This window comes from Ovis aries, chromosome 9 (genome assembly GCF_016772045.2).
Source record: "Ovis aries strain OAR_USU_Benz2616 breed Rambouillet chromosome 9, ARS-UI_Ramb_v3.0, whole genome shotgun sequence".
Taxonomy (NCBI): Eukaryota; Metazoa; Chordata; class Mammalia; order Artiodactyla; family Bovidae; genus Ovis; species Ovis aries.
The window spans coordinates 40,875,275-40,903,147 of NC_056062.1; the positions used below are offsets into that span (position 1 = coordinate 40,875,275).

Consider the following 27,873-nt stretch of genomic DNA (forward strand, 5'->3'; position numbering starts at 1 on the left):
AGAACCAGGAGGGACGAGTACGGTGCTTGCATCGGTAAGGGACAGATTAAGTCCAACCAGGAAAGAAAAGCTTTGGTGTAAAATCTGTCTACACCCCCATCTAGAGCAAGGAGGGACGCCTCCGGTAGAAAGATGGCGATAATCGCTTTTTTCCTGTCTTACAGATGGGAGCTAACAATTCCAGCCTCACTCCTTTTGAACTGTATCCTGAAAAACTGGGACAGATTTGATCCCCAAGGCTTAAAGAAGACACACCTGGTCTTCCTATGTGATACTGCATGGCCACGGTATCCATTGAAGGATGCCGAACAGTGGCCCGTTGGAGGTTCTATACTGTTTTACATTTAGACCGGTTCTGTAGAAAACAAGGGAAATGGGTAGAAGTAGCATATGTGTTCCACTCCAGTACTCGTGCCTGGAAACTCCCATGGACAGAGGAGCCTGGTGGGCTGCAGTCCATGGGGTTGCAAAGAGTCAGACATGACTGAGCGACTTCACTTTCACTTTTCACTTTCATGCATTGGAGAAGGAAATGGCAACCCACTCCAGCGTTCTTGCCTGGAGAATCCCAAGGATGGAGGAGCCTGGTAGGCTGCCGTCTACAGGGTCGCACAGAGTCCGACACGACTGAAGCGATTAAGCAGCAGCAGTAGCAGTGTGTATGTCAATCCCAATCTCCCAATTTATCCCTCCCTATTCCCTCCCCTGCTTATACCCTGAAAACCAAAAGTTTGTTTCCTGCAACTGTGACTCCATTTCTGCTTTGTAGATAAGTTCACTTATACCTTTTTTAGATTTGATATATAAGCTATATCATAAGATACTTGTCTTCCTGTGTCTGATTTACTTCACCCAGTATGATAGCCTCTAAGTCCATCCCTGCTGCCTCAAATGCCATTATTTCCTTCTTTTTCATGGTCGAGTAACACTCTATTGTATATATGTAGCTCATCTTCCTTATCCATTCCTCTGTCAACAGACATTCAGGTTGTTTCTATGTCCTGGTTTTTGTGAACACTGGGATACATGTTTCTTTTTGAATTATGGCTTTCTACAGATATATGCCTAGAAATGGTGTTGCTGGATCATATGGTAGTTCTATTTTTAGTTTTTTTAAGGAGCTTCCATACTGTTCTCCATAGAGGCTGTACCAGTTCACATTTCCACCAACAGTGTAGGAAGGCCTTTAAAGATAGGATAAGGAAGTGGAAGAGTGAGTCAAAGAGAAGAGACACGAAAATTTAACTTGCCGTTGCTAGCTCTGAAGATGGAAGGGGCCCTAGCCCAGGAAGACCTGCAGTCTAGAAGCTGGAAAAGGCAGAGAAAGCGATATTCAGGAAGAGAAAGAGCCTCCAGGAAGGAACGCAGCCCATAGCACCCTGGTGTTAGCCTGGGAAGCTCATCTTGAACTTCTGACTTCCTGAACTGAAAGAAGATAAATTTGTGTTGCTGTAAGCAAGTAAGTTTCTGATCACTTGCTACAGCGGCAATAGGAAACAATAGAGTTTTTTCAAGATTCTTTCTGACCTATGTCTCCTAAATTGAGCAGCTGCAGTAACAGGGAGCCCCTGGCCCTCACTCCTGTGCCTACTGTTGTTCAGGCAAATTCAGGACCTTTCCTCTTTGCTCAAATGCAATGCCATGTGAGAACTAAGAAAGCTTGAGGAGGATCTCATTAGTCGTTTGGGGTCCCAAACTTTATGAAACCTGTAATCAAGAAGTGGTTTGAGGCGCTTTGCACTTTCACAGTAAAAGGCTATTTGTATGCCAAATTAATAATGTAGCAATGGTAACTGTCAGGGCAAAAGCTGAAACACCAGTTTAAGTGCCTCAAACATGAAGATCCCTGGTCTAGCTGATCGGATGGCATCTCCTTGGTCTGAAAGGCTTTTTTGCATCTCGATTTATTTACATTTTTGCCTTGAGCTTTCTAAAGACATCATTCCATTATTTATGGAAGGAATACTCGGGAAATCTCCAGGGTTATTGCATGTAAAGCTGAACAGAAAGTGAGTGTATCCACAGAATAAAATAACTCCATAGGAACAGTCTCTTCTTGTGTCCAAGAAGGATGATTTATCTGGGGGGACAGTAGGAATTTCAGATTCCTTTCAGAAAACTACAGATGAACTGCATACATTCGAGAGACTTACTTAAGTTTTAGGTTTGCACTGGTGACAAAATGGGAAATCAAGGTTCAAGACAAATTTATTTTTAAGCCAAGAATGGAGTAGAGGAACTTTTTGTGTTGTAAGACGATCCTCATTCATTGCCCTCCCCAGATACTGTTTGGTGGTGGTGGGAGTTGGGGAGTGTGGCTCAAAGTCCTTGTTTAATTTTATTTTTTAATTGGAGGATAATTGCTTTACAGTGTTGTGTTGGCATCTGCCATGAACATCGTGAATCAGCCATAAATATACATATGGGCTTCCCACGTGGTGCTCGTGGTAAAGAATCTACCTGCCAGTGCAGGAGATGCAAGAGACGTGGGTTGGATCCCTGGGTCGAGAAGATTTTCAGAAGGAGGAAATGGCAACCTGCTCCAGTATTCTTGCCTGGAGAATTTCATGGGCAGAAGAGCCAGGTGGGCTACAGTCCATGGGGCACAAAGAGTGGAGAGTAACAGCGACTGAGCAGCGGCAGCAAACCAATAGGAAATAAAAAAGGACTATCTGGGTGGTTTAGAATTACTCTAAAGGTCGCTGTCTTTTTGCTTATGGTTTTCTCAGGGTATATGCCCAGGAGTATGATTGCAGAACCATATGGTAGCTCTATTTTTCATTTCTTAAGGAAAAAGTGAAAGTGAAAGTCACTCAGTCATGTCTGACTCTTTGCGACCTTTCTTTGTGACTGTACAATCCATAGAATTCTCCCAGAATACTGGAGCAAGTAGCCTTTCCCTTCTCCAGGGGATCTTCACAACCCAGGGATCGAACCCAGGTCTCCTGCATTGCAGGCGGATTCTTTACCAGCTGAGCCACAAAGGAAGCCCATTTCTTAAGGAACCTCCATACTATTATCCATAGTGGCTGTCAATTTACATTCCCACCAACAGAGTGGGAGGCTTCCCTTCTCTCCACACTTACTCCAGCATTTATTGTTTTCAGATTTTTTTACATATGTAAAGTAAGACATTTATCATGCTAAAGAATAGGTTTTATTTTTTATTTCCCCAGAACACTAAAATAGCACAAGGCATAGTAATTTAGCACACAATATAAACTGATACATGCAATCAATAATTCCAAAAGTGGGGACGTCTTACCTTGGGACTCCTTAAAGACTTCTGCTCTTCATTCCCTTTTATCGAAGTTATCAACACACAACAAAAGGAGTTATCTCAGAAAAAATTTTAGTGTAGGAGATATCTCAACTCCTAGAAACTGGAGACCTTCTATAAGGGGAAATACTTGCTTTTTTATTCTCTCTCTCTCTGACTGAACTCCGGCAGACAGGCTCAAACTCATTTTTTATTTTGGGTAACACTGCTAGGGTTCCTAGTTTGAGGAAGGATCATCTAAAGGTAATGTTAATATTGCAACTCTCACCTTAGGGCCTCCATGTAAATTGCATGTCAAGTGGAAGGAAAGGGGTGTGAGAAAAGATATCAGCTTTTGCTCAAAATATTCTGCAAAACATGGAAATGACAACAGCGTACCATCAGCTTGGCCTGGCTCAGACCAAGCCCAGCAGGGTTGACTTTTACAAATATCTACTCTCGTTCGATGGTTCGAGAACAGGCTGGAGAAAAAGTGCCTGAGACGTCAGCCCTGCTGGATGGGTGCTGAAGGTAAACTTAAAACTTGATGTTTCATCTTTCAATTCTAGTCTGATAGCTGTATAAGGTAATATCAATAACCTTGACATGGCTTCCCAATCCTAAATGTCTTTCAAGCATAGAGATTTCCTTCAGCATCAACCAGCTTTCTGTGGGTTTAAGTTCCACTGACTTTAAGTCTGTCTGGTCACACGAACCAAAGCCGGAGCTTCACTGCCGCGCCGTGTGCATCCAGAGCTAACGCAAAAGAAAGCATTCGAGGACAGCGCTTAGTCTCACTATTTTTATTGTTCTGCTGTACCTTAACCGTGGCATAACAGATTTGCTTATTCAAAAGCTTGTGCAGCCAGTGACGCCACTGTTATCTGCAGATCATCTGAGGTACTTTTTTCCCCCATGAAAGCATCTTCTTGTAATCTACCTTTGGCTCTGTAAACATGGGCTCTGAATGGCCAGGGGAAACACTTTTCGTCTCATCATTCAAGAATATTAGGGGATCTGCGTGCGGCAGGATGGATCGCAGGCAAGAGGGTGCCAGCGCAGAGTCCAGCTTCTCTAGGAAAGCACAGGGTGGGTCATCCTCAGAAACCCCCTTTGCGGACCCTCTCTGCCGGCCCAGCAGTCCTGACCCCCGGGGCTCTCCGCCGTGGCTCTGTCCTCTGCGGCCGCCAGTGGGCCTGGGCACTGCCTGCGGCCAGTCCGTGCCTGGAGCCTCCACAACGGTGCTGGCCGGCCCAGCACCCCGCTCCCCTGCAGGAGCCGAGGACAGACCCGCAGTGTTGCTCTGCGCAGCCGCTGAAGCTGAATTTCTTCGTACTGATTCTTGCCACCGTGGAAGGGTTTTGAGGCCACCGCGAAACAAGGGGCTGGAGCCACGCAGGTCATGCTTTGTTTCCTGTGATGATGACTCCTTTCCTGGGTCTCCCCGGGCATCGACCTCAGGCCTCCTCACCCAGGAAGTGGCATCTGCTGGGCGAGGGCTCGCCTCCTGCCTTCTCTCACTCCACCGTTCTCTGCACGAGGCTCTGCACGAGGCTCTGTCCGAGGCGGCGCCCGCTCTCTGCTCCTCCACGAGGCGGGTGCAGAGAGGCCTGTGCCCGTCCCTCATGCTGTGTCTCTGACATCCTGAGCCCCAGGACACGCCTGTCAGTCCGCAGAAGGCCTTCAGTGGATCTCAATATGAACCTGCAGACGGACGTTGAGCATCATGGAAGCCGCGCTGTAGAGGTAGGGGAAATTGATGTGCAAGCGCCAGGCCAGGTCGAAGAAGATGAGCAGCGTGTGGGTCGGCCCCTTGCAGAAGACCCCGTAAGAGCGGGCGGCGGCCGAGCACGATAGCAGGACAGCCAGGCCGGACAAAGCCGCCGCCATATAGACAGGCACCCTCCCCCACCACCACCCGCCCGCCCGCAGTGCACCGACCGGCCGTTGGACCCGGGCCGCTGGGCGCGCTGAAGCCCGGCCGCCCGCCCTCTTGTCGCCTCAATGCCCCCGAGCCTCCGCCCACACTGGGGGCTGTTTTTAGATTTTTTGGATGGTCATTTTGATGTTGTGAGGTGACACCTCATTGTAGTTTTTGTTATATTTCTGTAACAATTCATGATCTTTTCATGTGCCTCTTGGCCATCAGTACGTCCTCATTGGAGAACTGTTTATTTAAACCTTCTCCCCATTTTTCAGATTGGATTGCAGCACTATTTACACTAGCCTGAATAGCAGCTTAAATGTCCATCAGCAGATGAATATGCAAGGAAGATGTGGTACATGTACACGATAGAATATTACTCAGCCATAAAAAGGAATGAAATTGGGTCATCCGGAGAAACGTGGACGGACCCAGAGTTTGTCATACATAGTGAAGTCAGAAAGAGAAAAACAAATATCATACATTAACATGAATATGTGGAATTTAGAAAAATGGACAGATGAACCTATTTCCAGGGCAGGAATAGAGACACAGACATAGAGAACAGATGAGTGGACAAGAGTTGGGGGAAGGGGGATGGGATGAATTGGGAGTTTGAGACTGACAAATAGACAGAACCTGGTGTAAGGTGACTAGCTAGTGGAAACCAGCTGTGCAGCACTGGAAGCTCAGCTCCGTGCTCTGTGACTTCCTAGCTGGGTGGGATGGTTGGTGGAGAAGGAGGTCCCCGAGGGAGGGAATATATGTGTACTGACAGCTGATTGATTTTGTCATACGGCAGAAACTAACATAACATTGTAAAGCAACTATACCCCAATTAAAAAAAAAAAAGAAAAAGGCAGGTGTCCAAAGTTAAAGATGCCTTCAGTGCTTACATATTTTCAGTTCTCTTTCCCACACTGGTTATATGTCTTTTAAAATGTTATTCTTCTTATTTTAATAATAGGCTCATTGATTTGCTGCTGAAGTGATAAAACAATCCTGTATCTCAGACAGCTGCCTTCTCACCCTGTTTTTATTCCCCTTCTTCCACCCCACTACTCCTCCTCCCAAACAAGAAGTCCCATTAGAAAGACTCAGGTTGTCCTTAGGTCCGCTCCTCCCCCACCAATGGGACCAGCATCTAAGTCCTGTCCAGAAGTACTGGACACAGACAGAGTGAAAACAAGACCCAAAATGAGTAAAGAAATGGGATCAGAACAATATTGAAACTTCCTAATTAAAAGATGTAGCATCTGTATTCATTATTTTTGCTTATCAAGGTTTTCCCAGAAGATATGGAATAAAAATCAGAGAAAAGGACTTTCTAAGTAGAATTGAACATTATGTTAAAATCACTCAGAGAAAGACAGGTTTTGTTCACCCCCTATCCAACATGATACCAAATTCAGTTTAATTTTATTAAACATGACATTCAGTCTGTTTTCTATACTCTATCATTTCATTTAATAAAAATATGCGTTTGTGATTCACATCCACATACAGGTAACCAGGACCTCTGGTCCTTTTAGAAGATTCAGAGTGAATTTGTAATGTCAGATTTCTAAGACTTGATTATAACCCAGAAGACAGAAAAATGTCACTCAGTACTTGAGTTTTTAAAAATCCATGCATGATCATGCAGCTATCAAAGAAGAAAGATCAAAACCACTAAAGTGATGTGTAAAGGGTGAGGAGAGAAAGACTGTGTGTTTCGTCCAGTAAATGATGAATGCCTAACAGAGAGGCAGGAACTAAGAGTTTTGACAAATGAATTTACTTAGAAATCAATGACTGGACAACCAGGGTAAGATTTATCAAAAGCATAAGAAGTGTGACAAGTGGTCCAGTTTTTCTAGTTTTACAAATGAAGGGTTGATTTGATTCACATATTTAAATTCAAATTTTAAAGAGTAGCATTCTGATGCTGCTTTTTCAGCACTGGATGGCATGATTTAATTATGTGTTTGTGTGCATACTTTATTAGTGATGCCAGTGGTGAAATGTGAATGGTATATAACAAAGCATCATTTTCTTGCTGCTTATTTTCTGACTTAAGAGAAAGTTCAGTGCCCTGTTAAAGAGCAAGATTTTCTTATTTCAGTTAATTTCTCCTATACCCTTACTTCAAATAAAATATTATTTTACTGGAAGGAGTTCAGTTAAATTTAATCAAATTCAAATAAATAAACATAGCCTAGAGGGATAGGATTGTGGGAGTGGTGGGGGGGGCGGGTAGTGGGAAGCAGGCGCATGGGAGAGGGGATATATGTATACATATAACTGATTCACTTTGTTGTACAGCAGAAACTAACAACATTGTAAAGAAATTATACTCCAATAATAAATAAAATAATTAAATTAATTTTAAATAAGCCAATATATAAAATAAAATAAATTGCTTTAAAGATGATGAGCTTTTATGCTCCTATCCCTGACCCCTTTCTGTTTTGATTGTTTTTTGCTTGCTTTCTTAATTTTTTATTTAGTATTGGAGCATAGCCAATTAACAATTTCATGATAGTTTCAGGTGGACAGTGAAGGGATTCAGCCAGACATGTACATGTATCTATTCTCCCCCAAACTCCCCTCCCATCCAGGCTGCCACATAACATTGAGCAGAGTTCTTTGTGCTATACAGTAGGTCTTTGTTGGTTATCCATTTTAGATATAGCAATGTGTACCTGTCCATCCCAAACTTCCTAGCTATCCCTTCCCCGCACCCTTCCCTACTGCTTGCTTTCTTTATCAGTAATAACACAGAATTTGCTAGATCTTTCCCAGCAATCTCCAGTACTACGAAAGCTATTGGCTGTCGAATTTACAGAGACCCACGTTTACATTTACGTTGAGAGATGCATTTGCAGTTCCATTGGCATTTGCAGAGACAGTGCCATGTCCCAGGTGGGGCAGTAGGAGCTGCTTCCAGTGCTGCTGGTTCAGAGGCACAGAGGACGCAGCCCAGGGAACCAGGGAACCAGGGAACCAGGGATTGGAAGGGCAGAGGAGAATGAAATTGTTAATAGCTTTGCTCTCTGGGTTCTTTGTCTGAAAGAATCAGGTTGCACTTGACATTTGTTGCCATTTTGCTTTTTCACTTTGAATGAACATCTGTGTTGAGGGGAGGAAGAGGAATGACCTCAGAAATGTCAGAATTATTACGAACAGCGAACTATGAGTGGGGATAGGTGGACGATGGTATTTCATCAGTCTGTTTAAATGCTGACTGTGGGGTAGAACCCTGAAACAATAAGGAGCTTTTCAAATTTTGCAAGAAGCAAAATTTGTGATAGAAAAGCGGTGGCTTTCCCATCATCGGTGTGTGGTCGGTGATGCCATGAGGAATGAGGAGGGACTCTGGGCAGGCCAAATGTGAGCTCACTTCCACCTCTTCTTTACTTGTAACCTCAGGCAGGGTCCACAGTTCTTCTGGGCTTCCCTCTTCCAATCTGTAAAATGAAATCATACCGCGTACCTCATGGGGGTGTTGAGAAGATTAATAAGATAGTGCACGCTAGGCGCTATCATTGCCAAATTGCCTTTTCCTCCCTTGTTTCTGCTTTATTTTACTACTGCGAACCATTTACATTAACAACTGATTGAGAACTTGGACTAAGGCACCTTGTAAGGACCTGGCTCAGCCCCGCAGGACTAAGTGGCCCAGCAGAGGGAGTTTCTAATTCACCACGGTGGGCTCACTCTTGTCTCTTCTTGCTGAACAAATTCATGGTCAGACCCTGACAGTGTTTGAACAGGTACTGAGGATAATCCATGGTGCTTTCCCATATTTACTTACCTGCTGATTTGAGGTCAGTGGTCTACAGGGCAAAACTGTCAATGAATCTTCTGATGCCCAGTAGTCCAGGCCAAACTACTGAACCTTGGGTTGCAACTAAGTAGGAGGAGCCATCCAAGATGACTTGTGTTCTTGCATGCAACTCACCCCAACACTTAGACAACGTTCAATCCATACTCCCAAGACGAGAACCCAGATACTTCCACCCAGGTGATTTTAATTCTACAGAGATACTGGAGTTTTCCAGAAACTGAGTCACCAGGGTAGCCTCGTTTCAGATCAGGCATTATACCAAATGCCTGCTCAAAACTGAGCATGGGCAGGGCAAGTAAGGTTCATCTTGCATGACAGTCATCTGTTGGGTGTGATTTCCTAAACAGCTGTGTGTATAAGAATTCCAAGGGCCCTTATGACTTCAGCATAAACATGTGCCTTGGGCAGTGGTGCAATGAGTCCTAGCGAGAGTTGTTGGGACACACATAAACCTTATTCACTGAGAGTCCTCAAAGTGCTGCTTTAGTTCAACATGGACATAAACTGTCATTCAGCAGATGGTTGTATCCAAACACACAGGGTGCTGTGTAATGATGGGGTAGTTCCTTCAGGGAAGCCCACACTGCCAGAATGCGCTCACAAATATCTTTTCCAAACCCTTCATAATTCATCCCAATCATATTAGTGAATGAACCCAATATATCAGTTCTACTCTGAAAGGACAGATATGTTCCTAAAAAAATAATTATACAATGAAATCCACAGGACCTATGGGGGAGATGGGGTCAGAGGAACAATAGTCAAAAAATGTTATCAATGATATCTAAAAAAATAGGAAGCTGTTAAGATGGTAGCACAGTTTTGCACATATTAAGTGGTTAAGAAACAGGTAAATATAGGAACTTCCCTGGTGCCCCAATAGTTAAGACTCTGCACTTCCAAGGCAAGGAGCACAGGTTCAATTCCTGGTCAGGGATCTAAGATACCACATGTGCACAGCGCTGTCAAGAAAAAATTTTTTTAAGAATTAGGTAAATGTTACAATAACTATGGGATGTTACCTTGAAAGAAAAAGATCTACACTTTGCTTCTGCAAGTGAGTAAGGAAAGGGTTGCAGCTTGAGAGTTATTGTGAAGAGATAGAATGAACCTTATCTGAAATTTGATGGAAAATTGTAACTTCAGAAGAGGATGAGCTCGGTTCATGACACATGTGGTGAACCAAGGTACCTGGGAGATGCTGGAGGTGTGTTCATGTGAGCATTTTGTGGTTTCCAACACAGCTCAGTTTAGCTAAAGGCAGTTTTCTGTGTCTGCTTATTTATGTAATGGGAAAAACATGCATTAAAAAAGTGGAAGTGTTAGTCACTTGGTCATGTCTGATTCTTTGCAACCCCATGGACTGCAGCACACCAGGCTTCTCTGCCCATGGAATTCTGCCCATGGAAAGGGTTGCCATGCCCTTCTCTAGGAGATCTTCCCGAACCAGGGATCAAACCCAGGTTTCCCACATTGCAGGCCGACTTTACTGGCTGAGCCACCAGGGAAGCCCAAAGTCATGCATAAGCAACTGCATAACTTGCATTATATTAAGACTGTTCCCAAATACATCAATCACACATTTCAAAGCAAGCATTATAGCAAAACTGACTACACTTAGAATTGACTCTTCAATTTATAGCATCCATCAGAGAAAATCATGCTGGCCTCTCTAAGCACCCCATTCTGGACCCCCAGAACATCCTTTGCTATAGCCCACCATGCTCCTCTGTCTGCGGGATTTTCCAGCCAAGAAAACTGGAGTGGGTTGCCATTTCCTTCTCCATTTTTTCACTAGCAGTTTGGCATTTAATCAGTGTTTGATATTGTGAATGATTTTAGCATTAAACCATGAAGAGGTTTGAATCAGAAGCTTTCACTTCATATTTTAAAATAAGTTTAAATGAATGAAAGAGTAAAGATGGATTCATCTCAGTGTGGCATGAAAGAGCTGACATAGAAACTTGTTTCATTTTTTCTCTGTTGTCACCTGTGAAACAGATCAACTCTCCTGATAGCCATATGGTATCCAGCTGCTCCTTGCAGTATAAAGTTGTGCTTGCCCTAACTAAATGTCTGCATTTACTATATTGTGTTTTCTACAGTTCGTTTGATCTGTGATTCAGTTTGGCTATTGATACTGATTGTCAAAAAGTGAATATAGTGTCAGGAATCCAATTATAAAAACAGTGTTAATAAAACTAGACAGCTGCCCCTTTGTATTTTATGGCAGTAAAACAATTCATTTGGCTCTCCCCCTCTGCATAGGGCAGAGCCTATGCCTCATGTACAACACAGTCAAAGGAAAGAAGAAACTTTCCATGTAGATGATAGGTGTAAAGTAGTTCTGTCCTAGACAGAAGACAGTGAGTACTTTGCACAAGAAGAAAAAGGAAAATATGGTATAGAACCAATGAATGAGATCAGAGCAAAGTCACATGGGAAGTCATGATTCTCATGATCATGATTAAGACAAAATAAAAATTTAAATGTTGAAAATTAAAGAGGAACTTCCCTAGTGGTCCAGTGATTAAGACTTAACCTTCCAATGCAGAGGGGTGTGGGTTTTAATCTCTGGTCAGGGAGCTAAGATCCCACATACCTCAGTGGAAAAAAAAAATTTTTTTTTAAGTTTGTAACAAAGACTTTAAAAAATCGTCTAGATAAAAAAAAATCTTGAAAATTAAAGAGATTAAAAAACTTATTAATTGAAAAGAGGACCAGATATTAAAAACCTGAAAGAAAAAGTTCAAGTGAAAATACTATTAAACTTTTTCAGGGAAAAAAAAGAAGGGCACTGTTTAGCATTTGTCAGAATATCTGAGTTCCCCTTCCTTCCAGGCACACGGGTGCTAAAAATCATGGGGAAGTCAGTTCTAAATGAAATACACTCGAGTCTTTAAAGGTCCCTGAAAATCGTCCTGGAATTGGAGAAGGTGTTATTGAGTGATGAATAGCTTTTAGGCAAGAGAGGACACAAATCAATAACATGATGAAACGGAAAGAACACAGACAGGAGAACACAGAGAAAAGAATCAGGCTACTCCACAGAGAAGCTGGATGATACAAGTGCCGTTTGGGTTCTCGGACCAAGCGGGAAGGTGGCCCAAGTTAGACTCTTTCCATAAACTCTGAAAGAGCTTTAAAGTGGTTGCTTTTCCATCCAAATCTACAGGAGTGGAAAATTCCAGGTTTAAGTGTCTATATTGTGCATGAAAGTGAAGTGAAACTGTTAGTTGTTGAGCTGTGTCTGACTCTTTGCGACCCCATGGACTATAGCCCACCAGGCTCCCCTCTCCATGGGATTCTTCAGGCGAGAATACATGAGTGGGCAGACATTTCCTTCTCCAGGTGATCTTCCTGACCCAGGGATGGAACCTGAGTCTCCCACATTACAGGTAGATTCTTTACCGTCTGAGTCACCAGGGAATGTGTATATGTCTGTGTGCATGTGTTTTGTGTATGTGTATCACGCTATATGTGTTTCCACATGTGTGCATGTAAATAGGTGCCTATGTATGTGTGTGTGTGTGTGTGTGTGTGTACCAATGGAACCATATTAGACAATCCAGACCCTTCAATCCTTCACACCAAATATCTCTCAATTAAGGATGAGGTAAGAGTGACACATAGGTAAAGAATTTGCCTGTCGACGCGGAAGACTTGGGTTCGATCCCCAAGTCAGGAAGATCCCCTGGAGAAGGAAATGGCACCCCACACCAGTATTCTTGCCTGGAGAATTCCATGGACGGAGGAGCCTAGTGGTCTATAGTTCATGGGGTCACAAAGAGTCAGACACGACGGAGGAACTAAACAACAACAAATCAAAGAAAGAGTAATTAGGACTTCCTTTGTGGTTCAAAACATCTTCTTCTGCTTTATTGACTACCCCAAAGCCTTTGACTGTGTGGATCACAAGAAACTGGAAAATTACTAAAGAGATGGGAATACCAGGCCACCTTACCCGCCTCCTGAGAAATCTGTATGCAGATCAAGAAGCAGCAGTTAGAACTGGACATGGAATGACAGACTGGTTCCAAATTGGGAAAGGAATATGTCAAGGCTGTATATTGTCACCCTGTTTTTAACTGATATGCAGAGTACATCATGTGAAATGCCAGCCTGGATGAAGCACAAGCTAGAATCAAGACTGCTGGGAGAAATATCAATAACCTCAGATATTCAGATAACACCACCCTTATGGCAGAAAGGGAAGCGTCCAAAAGCCTCTTCATGAAAGTAAAAGAGGAGAGTGAAAAAGTTGGCTTAAAGCTCAACATTCAGAAAACTAAGATCAAGGCATCCGGTTCCATCACTTCATAGCAAATAGATGGGGAAACAGTGGAAACAGTGGCTGACTTTATTTTGGGGGGCTCCAAAATCACTGCAGATGGTGACTGCAGCCATGAAATTAAAAGATGCTTACTCCTTGGAAGGAAAGTTATGACCAACCTAGACAGCATATTAAAAAGCAGAGACATTCCTTTGCCAACAAAGGTCCGTCTAGTCAAGGCTATGATTTTTGCAGTAGTCATTTATGGATGTGAGAGTTGGACTATAAAGAAAGCTGAGTGCAGAAGAATTGATGCTTTTGAACTGTGGTGTTGCAGAAGACTCTTGAGAGTCCCTTGGACTGCAAGGAGATCCAACCAGTCCATCCTAAAGGAGATCAATCCTGAATATTCATTGGAAGGACGGATGTTGAAGCTGAAACTCCAATACTTTGGCCACCTGATGCAAAGAGCTGACTCATTGGAAAAGACCCTGATGCTGGGAAAGATTGAGGGCAGGAGGAGAAGGGGATGACAGGATGAGATGGTTGGATGGCATCACCGATTCAATGGATATGAGTTTGGGTAAACTCTGGGAGTTGGTGATGGATAGGGAGGCCTGGTGTGCTGCAGTTCATGGGGTTGCAAAGAGTTGGACATGACTGAGCGACTGAACTGAACTGAGATAATGTATAAAGCCCTCAACATTGTGCATGGCACAAAGTTATCATCAATACATGATAATTGCTATAATCATTATTTGACTCATAAACATACTAAACTAAGACACACCAGAAAGTCCAGTGAAAAAATAAGAGATGGAGAAGAGAATTGAGAATTAACAAGCTAGTGGCTCTCAGGTGAGTCTCTGAATTCAAGACTCAAACGGGAGCCTCCAGCCTCCAGCAATACAGACCCCACATCCCTGACTGCTAGCCCATGAACCACAGTCAAATTTGGAAGGAAATTCAAGAGTCCAGGAATAATGAGCAGCCATGATAAATTTCACACTAAAGTGCACTACCCACTAGCAAGAAATGTTAGTTGATGATGACAAATCCAATTGCCTGGTGTTAGATATTTAAAGCAGCATATTACATCCTCTAAATAACCATGCTTCACTCACAGTCCAAAAGCACAGAATAAAAGTCGTCTTGAGCCATCTCCCAAAGTGAAATTGATCACTTGGTCATACATGTATGCATATGTTTACGCTGAAAGTCTATACATAAATTCACAAACCCGTGCACAGAGAAATGTAGTACATTCAGCTGGGAAAGAATGAAATGGCTTTAAGACATATCAACAAATCAGCACCTCAATCATTAAACTGACAGGAAACCTTGTACACTGTTCTCGTGTCATTCTGAAAAGAATATCCTGGATCTGACTAGAATGCATTAAAAGACCAGGGTGTCTGGAGATTGAAAAGCATCTTTAAAGGAAAAAAAAAAAAAAAAGCAGAGATGTGACTATTAGAAAAGGAAGCAGATGTTCTCACAAGAACAAAAAAAAAAGAGCCAAATTACAAACACTTGAGCTTTACAACAGTTTTAAATAACCCTCTGTGGTGCAGCCTAAGAACTTTTAACTTTAATGAAAGCAAAAATCATTTTATCATACTGATGGGAGCATATTTGTCCTTTTCATGTTGCCTTTTCATTCATTTTTGGTTTGCTTTCATTTCTTCCCCTATGATTCGATATTTGCTTCCATTAAAAGCTAGGACTTTACTAGCAAAGGGAAATGGACCAAGGAGGCATTTATCTCAGTCATTCAGGGAGAAACAATTTATACCAAAGTAGATGTTTTAGACAAAAGAGAATTTTTGCTCACATTAATTCCAGACCTGGCTGGATTTCAGACATAAAATAATGTATTGATGATACCATGGAGCTGTGACTTTGATCCATCCAGTGCCCTAAGTCCTGCCTATGCTTTGGAACCCTTTTGTGATCAGGGCGGTGTTATCATGTATGTGAGGACTTCCTTTTGAACATCACCATGCAATTCTCTTATTCTGATGTACTGATGGAAGAGTTGGACCATAAACAAAGCTTCAGTTCAGTTCAGTTCAGTCGCTCAATCATATCCGATTCTGCGACCCCATGAACCGCAGCACGCCAGGCCTCCCTGTCCATCACCAATTCCCGGAGTTCGCTCAGACTCACGTCCATCGAGTCAGTGATGCCATCCAGCCATCTCATCCTCTGTCGTCCCCTTCTCCTCTTGCCCTCAATCCCTCCCAGCATCAGAGTCTTTTCCAATGAGTCAACTCTTCACATGAGGTGGCCAAAGTATTGGAGTTTCAGCATTTTCCACAGTTTATTTCAGCATTTTCCACAGCAGATCCACACAGTCAAAGGCTTTGGCATAGTCAATAAAGCAGAAATAGATGTTTTTCTGGAACTCTTGCTTTTTTGATGATCCAGTGGATGTTGGCAATATGATCTCTGGTTCCTCTGCCTTTTCTAAAACCAGCTTGAACATCTGGAAGTTCATGTATTTCTGAAGCCTGGCTTGGAGAATTTTGAGCATTACTTTACTAGCATGTGAGATGAGTGCAATTGTGCAGTAGTTTGAGCATTCTTTGGCATTGCCTTTCTTTGGGATTGGAATGAAAACTGACCTTTTCCAGTCCTGTAGCACCAAAGAATTAATGCTTTCGAACTGTGGTGCTGGAGAAGACTCTTGAGAGTCCCTTGGACAGCAAGGAGATCAATCTAGTCCATCCTAAAGGAAAGCAACCCTGAATATTCATTCCAAGGACTGATGCTGAAGGTGATGCTCCAATACTTTGGCCACCTGATGGGAAGAGCCAACTCATTAGAAAAGACCCTGATGCTGGGAAAGATTAAGGGCAGGAGGAGAAGGGGGCAACAGAGATGAGATGGTTGGATGGCATCACTGACTCAGTGGACATGAATTTGAGCGAACTCAGGGAAATGGTGAAGGACAGGGAGGCCTGGCGTGCTGCAGTCCATTGGTTCTTGGAGTTGGACACAACTGAGCAAGCACGCAGGGAGAGCAGGGCTGTGGGGAGGGAAGCTGACTAGAACTCCATTCCTAGACACAGTGTCAGGACAAGTACCTAGGCTGCTGGGGGTGGGGCCAGCTTTCCCTGAGACCCCACTGGTAAGGGCCGTATCATCACCTGATCACCTGTGCCTGCACCTGACAAAGCACACATAGCATTTTCACCTGGAGTGAGACTCCTCACCCGCTGGTTAAAAATTTAGTGCTAAAATGATCAGTTACTTAGTCCTACCAAAATCGGTTGCTTTTATATTCACAACACAATATCCATTTTCCTAATGAACAAATGAAAGAAGGCTTATTTTTCTTTTAAATGATGGTATCAACATATAGAAAGATAAAAAACATCTGATAGGAGACTTCGCATTTCAGCTGAGGATCAGATATGAGCAGTAATTTGCTTTGTATCCACATTTCCAGTTTTTTCTGGTGTTTCAGAATGCTGGGAGGTTTTTTAGCAAGGCAGTACATGGATTAGATATTTGAAAGGAAGGGTATATTACTCTGTTAGATTTACATTTCTTTCTATAAAAGAATTCTACCTATAAAATCCCAATGGAGATAATATCTTGATTAATCAAATAATCCTTCTCTTATCAGTTAATATATCCTCCCAGGAAAAGCAAAACCTAACTGTGTAATTTTCCTTGTCTGACTTGAGTCTTGCTGGTGGCAAAATATTAACCCCTGAAGCGACTCAGCTTCCCCAAACGTGGTTACTGCTGCGATCCTTGAAAGCTTGACCTCTGCCATTTTTGTTGTTGTTGAACTGGAGGCATGGACCTAAAGGCTGTCCAGGAGTCCAGATGAGGGGGCTGAGTGCCAGGCATGGCCCCGTGAATTGCCTATCCTGCTCCCACCGAGCAGAGAAGCCTGTTCCCCAGAAGGTCGGCAGCCTTTCCTAGGGATCAGCTTGGTGTCAGGTCCATCCCACCCTAACCCCAGCCCCCGGAGAACTGTTCCCTTATCCAGAAGCAGAGGTCACAAAAACTCCTTGAACTCTGGAGGCTTCTCACAGCCCTGGATCTCCAGACCCTTTCTAAGATGCATGTGTAATGCATTACCTCATGCCAGACAGTACCTAATCCCTTCACTTAAAAGAACCCAGTTAATCCAAAGGGAAATTCCATTCATGGGCTACATACTAGTATTATCACTCTGATTTCTTTATAATTTCCCTGGTGGCCTAGATGGTAACGAATCTGTCTGCAGTGCAGAACACCCGGGATGTAGGTGGCTCAGGCATTTTCCCCATGGGACTGTCCGCTTAGAGACTCTTGTTCCAGTTACTCCATCCTACAAGTCAACGGACAGACTGCAACATCTACTAAATACCAGAAGTGAGAGCGTGGCTAAAGGTCCAAGTGCCAGAGCTAGACTATTCAAATTCAACTGAAGCATCACATTGAAAATCATTCGTTTCTTTGGTTTAATCTGTATATATTTAATTTATGCATCATATTGATTTTTTTAGTAGACTGTTTTTTCATTCAGTTTTATCGAGAAATTATTGACATACAGCATTGTTTAATTCAAGGTATAATAATAACTTGACCTACAACATAATAACTTGACATGTATATTATGAAGTGATTAGCACAATAATAATAGCATCCATCATCTCATATAGACACACAGAAAGGTTTCTTTTTTATTATGAGGACTTTTAAGATCTACTCTCTTAGCAGCGTTCACATACACCATACAGCAGTGTTAACTATAGTCGTCATACTGCACATGCATTACATTATCAATACTTATTTGTCTTTTAACTGACAATTTGCACCTTTTGACCGCCCGCATTTAATCCACTCTCCTACTCTCCCTTTCTGATAACTAAAAATCTGACTGTTTTACTATAAGTTTTTTTATAAACCTTATTTTTCAGGGAAGTTTTAGGTTCACAACTAAACTGAGCAGAAGCTACAAAACTTTCCCATATACCCCTTACCTCTCTATATGTGTGACCTCCCCACTACCAAAAATCCCACACTGGTGGTATATGGGAATCTCTGAACTTTCTGCTCATTGTTACTGTGAACCTAAAAATGTTCTAAAAAAATATTAATTTGGAAAAAAAAAAAAACCCTCACATCAGATTGGTCCATTTGTTACAACTGGTGAAGCTACACTGACATATCATGATCACACAAAGTCCAGAGCGTACATTAGAGTTCACTCTTCATGTACCTTCTGTCGAAAGTCGAAAGTGAAGTTGCTCAGTTTTGTCCGACTCTTTGCCATCCCATAGACTGTAGCCTGTCAGGCTCCTCCGTCCATGGGATTCTCCAGGCAAGAGTGCTGGAGTGGATTGCCATTTCCTTCTCCAGGGGATCTTCCCAACCCAGGAATCGAACCCAGGTCTCCCACATTGCAGGCAGATGCTTTACCATCTGAGCCACCAGGGAAGCCTGTACATTCTATGAGTTTTAACAAATGTTTAACATGTATTGATCATTGAAATGTCATACAAAGTAATTTCATTGCCCTAAAAATCCTCTTTGCTCTATCTATTCACCCCTGCCTCCCAGGCACCGACCCTTTTCTTGTCTCCATGTCTGAGCACATACTCAGTCGCTCAATCATTTCGACTACAGTCCCATGGGCTGTAGCCCACCAGGTTCCTCTGTCCATGAAGTTCTTTAGGCAAGAATACTGGAGTTGGTTGCCATTTCTTCCTCCAGGAGATCTTTCCAACCCAGGGGTCAAACCCACATTCCTGCACTGGCAGGAAGATTCTTTACCACTGAGTCACCTGGCAAGCCCTATTGTCTCCATAATTTTTCATTTTCTAGAATTCCATATGATAGGAATTATATAGTATGTAGTTTTTCAGATCGATTTCCTCCTCTTAGGAATATGTGTTTAAGATTCTTTCATGTCTTTTCATGTCTTCACAACTCATTTCATTTTAGTGGTGAATAGTATCCTATTATCTGAATGTACCACATTCACCTACTAAAGAACATCTTGGTTGCTTTCAAGTTTTGGCAATTATAGATAAAATTGATATAAATATCCATGTGCAAGATTTTGTGTGGACCTGCTTTCAACTCCTTTTGGTAAATACCCAAAGTAGGAATATGGTTGCTGGGTCAAATAGCAAGTTAGGTTTTGCAAGAAATTACCAAACTGTTTCCAAGTGCACTGTTTCACATTCCCCAGCAGTGAATGAGAATGCCTGTAGGTTCACATCCTTGTTGCTATTTGGGGTTGTCAGAGTTCTGGATTGGGCCATTCTAATGGATGTGTCATGGCATCTTGCTGTTCTAATTTGATGCTGAAGCTGACACTCCAGTACTTTGGCCACCTCATGCGAACAGTTGACTCATTGGAAAAGACCCTGATGCTTGGAGGGATTGGGGGCAGGAGGAGAAGGGGACGACAGAGGATGAGATGGCTGGATGGCATCACCAACTAGATGGACATGAGTTTGGGTGAACTCCAGGAGTTGGTGATGGACAGGGAGATCCGGCGTGCTACGATTCACGGGGTCGCAAAGAGTCGGACACGACTGAGCGACTGAACTCAACTGAATGACTTATGCTGTTGACCATCTTTCTTGCATATTGCCAACCATGAATCTTCTTTCATGAGACTTCTGTTCAGGTCTTTGGCCCATTTTTCAATGGGATTGTTCACTTTCATAATACCGAGTTTTAAAAGTTCTTTGTACACTTTGACTAACAGTCCTATCTATATCAGATGTGTCTTTTGCAAATATTTTCTCCACATGTCTGAAAAAATCTGAAGAAATATTTTCTTTGCAAGTCTATAGTGTGTATACTTATTCTCTTGACAGTGTATTTTACATAACAGAAAATTTTAACTTTCATGAAATTCATTTTATCAATTATTTTTCTAATGGACTGTGCCTTCAATGTTGGATCTACCAAGATATTACGATATCCAAGGTCACCTAGATTTTCTCCTATGATATCTTCTAGGAGTTTTATAATTTTGTGTTTTACACTTAGATATGTGAACTTTTTGAGTTAATTTTTATGAAGAGTATATTCTTTTCACTTTTTGTTTTTGTTTTTTTGAGTTTGAAAACAGAAAAATTCATCATTAATATTTCTAGTTTCATCTTGAGAAACCACATGGCATGGCATAATGAAAACTAACTTTGTTTCCTTTAATAAGATTTTGGTTGAAAATATGTATTAATAAGCATTATATAGTCACCTTTCCAATTAAAGTGTGGTGTGTTTCAGCGGCTGTAAGAATAATTTAAGCATGGTTTTCAGCTGAATAGAACGTCAGCTTAGCTGATAGTTCTAGCGGTTGGATTCACATTATCCTTCTTGAATCCACTGATCTGAAGCAGCATTAAAATGTTTTAATAAGTGCCCTTATAAAGACAGCAGGCCAACATTACTAAACTTTCTAAAACACTTCAAAGGGGATTATGGAAACATGGTGAAGCTCTGACAGTAAATAAGTATGCGTGCGTGTGTGTCCGACTCTTTGTGACCTCTGTGGACTGTAGCCCACCAGGCTTCTCCGAACATGGGATTCTCCAGGCAGGAATCCTGGAGTGGGTTTCCATGCCCTCCTCCAAGGGATCTTCCCTACCCAGGGATCAAACCCAGGTCTTTTATGTTTCTCCTGCCTTGGCAGGAAGGTTCTTTACTGCCAGCGCCACCAGGATACTGGCCACCAAAGTGATCTTCAGCAAATGAGCAGTGATAGTTCTCTGTTTCTAATTTCCCTCCTCTTAGTTAATTTGCACAATGAGGATATATAGTTGTAGATGTAAATAGTTGACTCACTCAAGCCTACAGCCTACACACAGGATGCAGGTGGAAACTTACTACTCAGACCAGTTCTTCCTTCTAATTGATGTACGTTCCATAAGTTATTGTCCAATTTATTGGAAGGTCATTTCTCTGCCCACAAGTAAAGTGTTTAATTTCTCCCTGTGGAGAAGAAGCCTCCGGGTTGGAAATGTATTCAAGCACAGACAATTATCATTTCAACTTATCGGCTGAGTTTTCCTCTCTTCTAATTGGAGTGCCCTTCGGGTGTCCATGTTCTTGCCATGTGAGCTTACATGCTCATCAACTAGGGACACGGGATTTGAGGTGCCCCTCCCGACAGGGCTGGCCTGCTCACCCAGAAGGAAAGTGTGTGCTACCGTTTTGGGGTATGCAGTCTGTCATCATATCACCTCTGTCATCACTAGATCCAGCCCTTCCCCACAGCTAATGTGACATTTTGCAACCTTGATCCCTTTAAGATCATTAAGTGGCTTGATCCCTTTATTGCTTTATCCTTTGAAGACCACCATAGGGCTTTGATTTTTTTACTCTTTAATGCCAATGAGGCACCGGAGACTATCTGAGAGGGAGCTATGTGGAAGAAAACAGACACTGGAACCTTCTAGAAGCCAATAAGCAGAGGAGAGAGGGGAGATGAGGACAAAGAGAGCCAGCTTGATGTCACTGTTAACTACTGAAATACTATTGCTATTTAGTCTTTTAAGCAGAGACAAAATTTCATCCTTATTTGGCCAGTTTGCATGAGGATTTTGCTTTTTCTAAAATGCAAATAAAATTCCTACCAACGCCCTCTGACATGGTTTCTATCTTAAGTACATCACTTCTTCCCTGTCTCTCTCTAGAGCCCACTCTTTCCCACTTCCTCTTCTTCTTCCTCCACTCTCCCTTCCTCCTTCTATCTTCACACACATAGATAGTATTCATTGAATGAAACAGAAGAGAAAGGGTGTCAGGAAGGTCTAGGCTGAAAATTATTTGAGAATCCATCAGTAAGTGAAAGCAGATTTAAAATCTTTCTATTCACAGGATTAAAACTGCAGCAAAAGCAAAAATAACAAAACTAGAGCTGATGAACATATGGGAGGTAAAGGTTACGACAGATTCCATAGGTGGCTTTTATCCATTTTAACAAGGATTAAATCTATTTTAATAGTTCTTTGTTAAATCATTTAATTACATTTCTGAGAAGAAACAGCTCTAGGTATCATGTAAGGTAAAACCTTTCAGAATTAAAAAAATAAAATGTGGGGGGAAAAAGGAAGCAGCTAGGTAATCAAGATAAGATTATAGTCAGAGCCTTACATAGAAAAGTTAACATTTCAAATGACTTCTGCAAAAATCTCTTTCCAAATCTGCTTCCTTTCTAGACTTTGATTAAATTCACATTAGCACCATGGGGGGAGAAAGGCAGATGTTTTAAAAACTATTGTCATATTAACTGATGTGAGAAAATGCTTCTTGATTTAATGATGTGTAAATAAGATTTATCTTTATATTTTTCAGGCTGTGGTTATTAGCCTCCTGGTGAAATTCTCAAATTATATGCTTGAAAATATAGATACAAATATACTCCAAAAAAAAAAAAAAAAAAACCAAAGCCAGGTGTGTCACTCTAATTCAAGTGAAAGTAAATTCAAGTGTAAAGGAAAGAAATGGTGAAGATTAGGAGGAAACAATTCTCTCATGTCAAAACCCCAGTTTTTTCATACGGTAAAAAAAAATTATGTAGTTATTTGTTCATATATATATGCATATATGTTGTTGTTATTGTTTGGTAGCTAAGTTGTGTCTGACTCTTTGTGACCCCATAGATTGCAGCATGCCAGGCTTCCTGGTCTTCCACTATCTCCTGGAGTTTGCTCAAGTTCATCTCCATTGAGTTGATGATGCTATCTAACCATCTCATCCTATCCCTACTTATACATATATATAGTATAATATCATATATACACATATGTATACATTATATAGTATATCATATATGTGTGTGTGTGTCATCGTCTATTAACTTCCTGAAATAAATAAAAAGATGATATCCCTCCCTCCAGGAGTCTCATTAATTTGAAAAATTGAGACATACAAGCATAAGATGGTAAAGAAATGGTAATAAGATGTGTTCGGCAGTGATAATTAGTTTTGCAGGTCAGTTATCTGACATACAAAATAAAGGAGGGCTCTAATACTCAGTAGATTCCATTCCACTTTTTAAATGTACATTAGTGTAGACAGTTTTGGCTTAATTAGGAGAAAATAAGTTGTGTAATTATTTCACACAGATGAAGACAATCAGTGCTGGGCTCTTGTACACACAGGACAAAGTTCTAAGTGTGCTTGAGGCATTGACTCTCCAGACAAATGCAGATACTTGCAAGTGTTTGCATAGAATTTTGTGTTCAGGTCCACTTGATCAGTTCCCCTCCCTACTCAAGCTTTCATGCCCCCCTTTAAACAACCCCCATGCCCACAGGATAAGAGGAAAGACTCATGACTCAGAAGTCAGGCAATAAGGTGTGGGAACTTTGGAAAATCTGAGACTACTCTGTTTTAAAGAGCAACAGCTGTTCAGTTTGAGCTGACTGGTGACAAATGAGACTTCAGATCTGATTTTTTTTAAGGAAACTGGAAGTTTGAAGTTTTTGTGATACCTTCCAAAATAATAAACAAACATTTCCACTTGCCTTTCAAGGCTTTGTTATTATTTTGTTACTCCAAAATAATTTTTTTTATTTTTGACAACCATCTTAACATTTTAAGGAAACAATGTGTAGACCAAATGAAGTGCATTTGTGGACTGGAGACAAAAGACACCAGTTTTTGGGTTTTTTTGTTTGTTTGTTTGTTTTTTGTTTTTTTTTGGAGTCTAGTTGATTTACAATGTTGTATTAGTTTCGGGTATACAGCAAAGTGATTCTGTTTACATATACATGTATCTATCCTTTTTTGGATTCTTTTCCCATATAGGTTATTACAGAATATTCAGTAGATTTTTCCTCTAGTGATTCAGCGTGGCCTGGAGAGGTCAGGGAGGGCTGTGACGTCTACTGATGCGTTACTTCCTGAATGTGGGGTGTGTGTGTGTTTGTGTGCATGTGTCATGTGTGAGTGTGCATAAAGACATATGCAACTGGGAAAGATAAAAGAGGAAGCACCCTTCTGACTCTGGAAGGATCCACAATCAACAGGTTGGAATGATGAGAAAGTATGGAACATTTGGGTAAAAGAGGAAAAATTTTCCCCAACCAGAAAGAAGATCAACTTAATAGTAGAACACAGCCTTGAAAGACAAGTGGAGATGTTTGTGTAAGCAGAAGATTCTTAAATGATATTGATTCATTGCATTTTGATCATATGTAAAGATTTGTGCCTCCTAGTATGTTTGCAGTAAAATGGCATGCCCATTGAAAATCCAACATTGCATTTAGGTAGATTAAATTTTGTCAATATCCAACAAAGACACGTGATTTTTTTCCCAAAAGTTATGTTATTTTTAAAAAGTTTTCTTTTATATTTGAGTATAGCCAATTAACACTGTTGTGATAGTTATCCATTTTAGATATAGTAGTGTATACATGCCGATCCAAAACTCTGTAACTATCCCTCCTTCCCCTCTGGCAACCATAAATTCATTCTGTTTCTGTTCTGTAAATAAGTTCATTTGTATCATTTCTTTTTAGATCCCACATACACAAAGACACATAGTATAAAACACATTTCTTCCTTAGCCATTTATTCACTTTTTATCAATCACAGATATGAATTCAAAATCTTGAAGATCTGATTTCAGTGGCAAAAATGCTGCAACCTTAATTATTTGTGTAGTGATCCTGATGTAAAATCCTGTAGAAGGCAAGACAAGAAATCAGAGTTGGGTTGAATGTCAATTATGCATGCTAATTTCCATTCATATACAAATATCTGATTAAATTCATAGAGTGCAGCTGGATCCACTTTCATCTTTAATGAAAAGAAAATATCACTCAAAGGGTGTGAAAGCAGGGATTGAAAATTCGAAGGATGTTTCTCTTGAACACTCACAGGAAGTCATTTCTCATATTACTATTATTTCTCATATTACTATTATTCTGTTTCAGTTGTTTGCTTTTTGGTTTGTGTTTTGTTGTTATTATTTATTTGTTTTTTGCAGTTGCTATTTTCTTAGAATGAAAACTCTAAAAAGAGCCCAAGGGAATATTGTAAAATTTAAATTTTCCTCCCAGCCCTAAAACAAGGGTATATCACTTCCCCATTCTGGTGGCAACAGCTGATATCAGTTCTGGAAATAGTATGTGCATATAATACCAGCTCATAATTGAATTTAGCTACATTTAAAAAAAAAAAAGCCCAAATAATAGTTGTTCAGAAGGTAAGTGTAAGTCACTCAGTCATGTCCAACTCTCTGCAATCCCATGGACTATAGCCTGCCAGGCTCCTCTGTCCATGGAATTCTCCAGGCAAGAATACTGGAGTAGGTAGCCTTTCCCTTCTCAAGGGGATCTTCCCCATCCAAGGATCAAACCCAGCTCTCTGGCATTGTGGGCAGATTCTTTACCATCTGAGCCACAGGGAAGTCCATTTAGAAGGTGGAGATTTGTTTTGCTCTCATCTGAGAGGGATCTGGCAGCAGGCACAGCAGGCATATAATGGTGCCTCCATGGTCGTCTGAGAATCAGTCTCTTTTAATATTTCCTTCCTCGTCTGATCTCAGATCATTTCATTTTCATCCTGAAGAACAAACACCTCATGATCACAACAGGGCAGCCAGAGTGAAATCTATCACATCAACATTCCCGCCAAGAAGAAAGAAGAACAAAAGGGCGTGCCTCCCAGCTGTCAGCTCCCTTTAAAGAGGTTTTTCCTGGAAAGTTACTTACAGCATTTAGTTGACCAGCAGAGGCAGATTTTAAGTTGGAGAGAACAGACAGGTGGATACAGGAGGGAAGGGGGTGGGGTGGGATGAAATGAAAGTTTGCTTCGGAGTTGGCCCTTCTTCCTCCCCAGATTCCAGGCAGATTTTTCCCACCCTGATTTTGTGTCAGGCTGGGGTTGTCCCAGCTTCTGCCCTTTCACACAAGGGCAGATCAACATCACACCCACACAGGACCCTGTTGCTGTCATCAGAAAGGAATTCGGTGCTGAGCCCCACTACGAAGCCAACCCTTTGGTCCACTGTGAGCCCAGCCAAGGTTGGCTCCTAGGCACTGGGGCCACTGAAGTCCAGAGGCAGGTGGGATACAGATGCTGGGGTGCCCGGCAGAACCGAACACCCGCAGTCTACTTGGAGTTTCATGTCAATTATCTGTGAATTTGGATGGATAAAAAGGCCATTAGATTTGACAAAATGTAGACTGCTAACCTTTAAAAGAGCAATCTCAGCAGAAAAGTAGGGCCAGAAGCCAAATCGCAGTGAATTAAGAAAGAAATGAAAAGCAGAGGAAAGCAGGCAGCTGATAACAACATTCAGTTCAGACGTCTGTGGGTGGAAGGAGGAAGCTGTAAGACATAACAGAATCAAGTGACATTTTTGTAAGATAAGGGAGAGCTACACATTTTTGAAGGCAGAAGGAAAAGAGTCTGTGAAAAGGAGATATTGGAGACAAGCCCAAAAGAGCAAAAGAAAGATCTTTGGAAATCAAGATAAGAAAAAACATCAGGGAGACGGGAGTGATCCTTTAAAAAGGAAAGATTCCTTATCCTCAGATTCATTAAAAAAGAATGAAGGAATACGTGAAGAAAGAAAATACAATTGGGTGTGTCTGTGTATATGTTAATTGGTTCACGTTAATTGTCTTACATTCAACAAAGTGCTAGAAAAGAATAAAGATTGTGTTGAGTTAGACTGGGGACTTCCATGGGATCCAAAATGTTTATTGTAGGAAAAGCCTATGGAAACAATCTATTAATGTATCCTCCTCATTTGAAGAGACGGGAAACTGTGTATGAGGAAATAAACTGATTTACCGAGACGGGTTGAAAGGAATCTGTCAGGATTCGTTACTATGTGAGAAGAATCCCTGAAGACCATGAGCGAGATATGAAACCAGAATGGGCCCTGTTCTGGAAAGAAAGCTGAGGTCTGGGTTGAGGCTGGGGGTAAGCTTGAATGGGGAGATGAAGGCACGGTTGAAGCTGAGGAAGTTCAAATTCATTTGTTCTGATTGATAAGGCGTGAGCACTAAGGTCCTGCTCTACTTTGTGACCCAAGAAGAGGGGCAAAGAAAGGAGGAGGAGAAGTGACACAGGTTCAGTCTTGGTTCGGTCCATCAATAAGCAAGAATGGTTGGGATGATGAGCCTGTAGGGAGGGCAGCATAAAGCCACTGGCCAGGCATGGTGCTTCCATCAGTAAAAGAGAAGCTCTGATGAAACCAACATCTTCATCATCTCAGGTCTCACCCACTGAATGTGGAGACAGTCTGAACTGTGCCATCGACCTTTGTAGACTAATGACATGTGCTTGATTCCTGATTCCACTACTAACTAGCTATGTAACCTGGAGCTATTCTGATCCTTCATTTCCTCATCCACAAAGGAGAGAAACTACTACACACCTTGCAAATATGTTGTGAAAGTTAAATTATTGAGAACTTAGCAAAAGGTACCTAGTAAATACTCAGATATTGCTGCAAATGGATACATAGGTCTCTTTTAATGAAATATCCAATGCAGCATACAATATAAGAAGATAGAATCTATCTTGAAGTATCCGATTATTACATGGAAAGAGCTATGTAATATACAACCATTCAGATATTCTCTAGGATTCTCTACAAT

The 27,873-nt window shown here is 41.6% G+C and overlaps 2 protein-coding genes across 2 annotated transcripts in view; one reads left to right on the forward strand and one right to left on the reverse strand.

Annotated features, from left to right (window-relative positions):
* Window positions 1-27,873, forward strand: part of NKAIN3 (sodium/potassium transporting ATPase interacting 3) — a 534,628-nt gene that overhangs the window by 447,755 nt on the left and 59,000 nt on the right. The gene's annotated exons all lie outside the window — the stretch shown is intronic.
* Window positions 4,884-5,149, reverse strand: LOC114116422 (small integral membrane protein 10-like protein 2A). Its single transcript, XM_027973284.3, has one exon. It carries the CDS (start codon window positions 5,147-5,149, stop codon window positions 4,943-4,945), a length of 207 nt encoding a protein of 68 aa, XP_027829085.3. The 3' UTR covers window positions 4,884-4,942.

What these genes read in the sequence shown, in the direction of transcription:
- LOC114116422 (XM_027973284.3), bottom strand. Translation starts at nt 5,149, where the DNA reads ATGGCGGCGGCTTTGTCCGGCCTGGCTGTCCTGCTATCGTGCTCGGCC.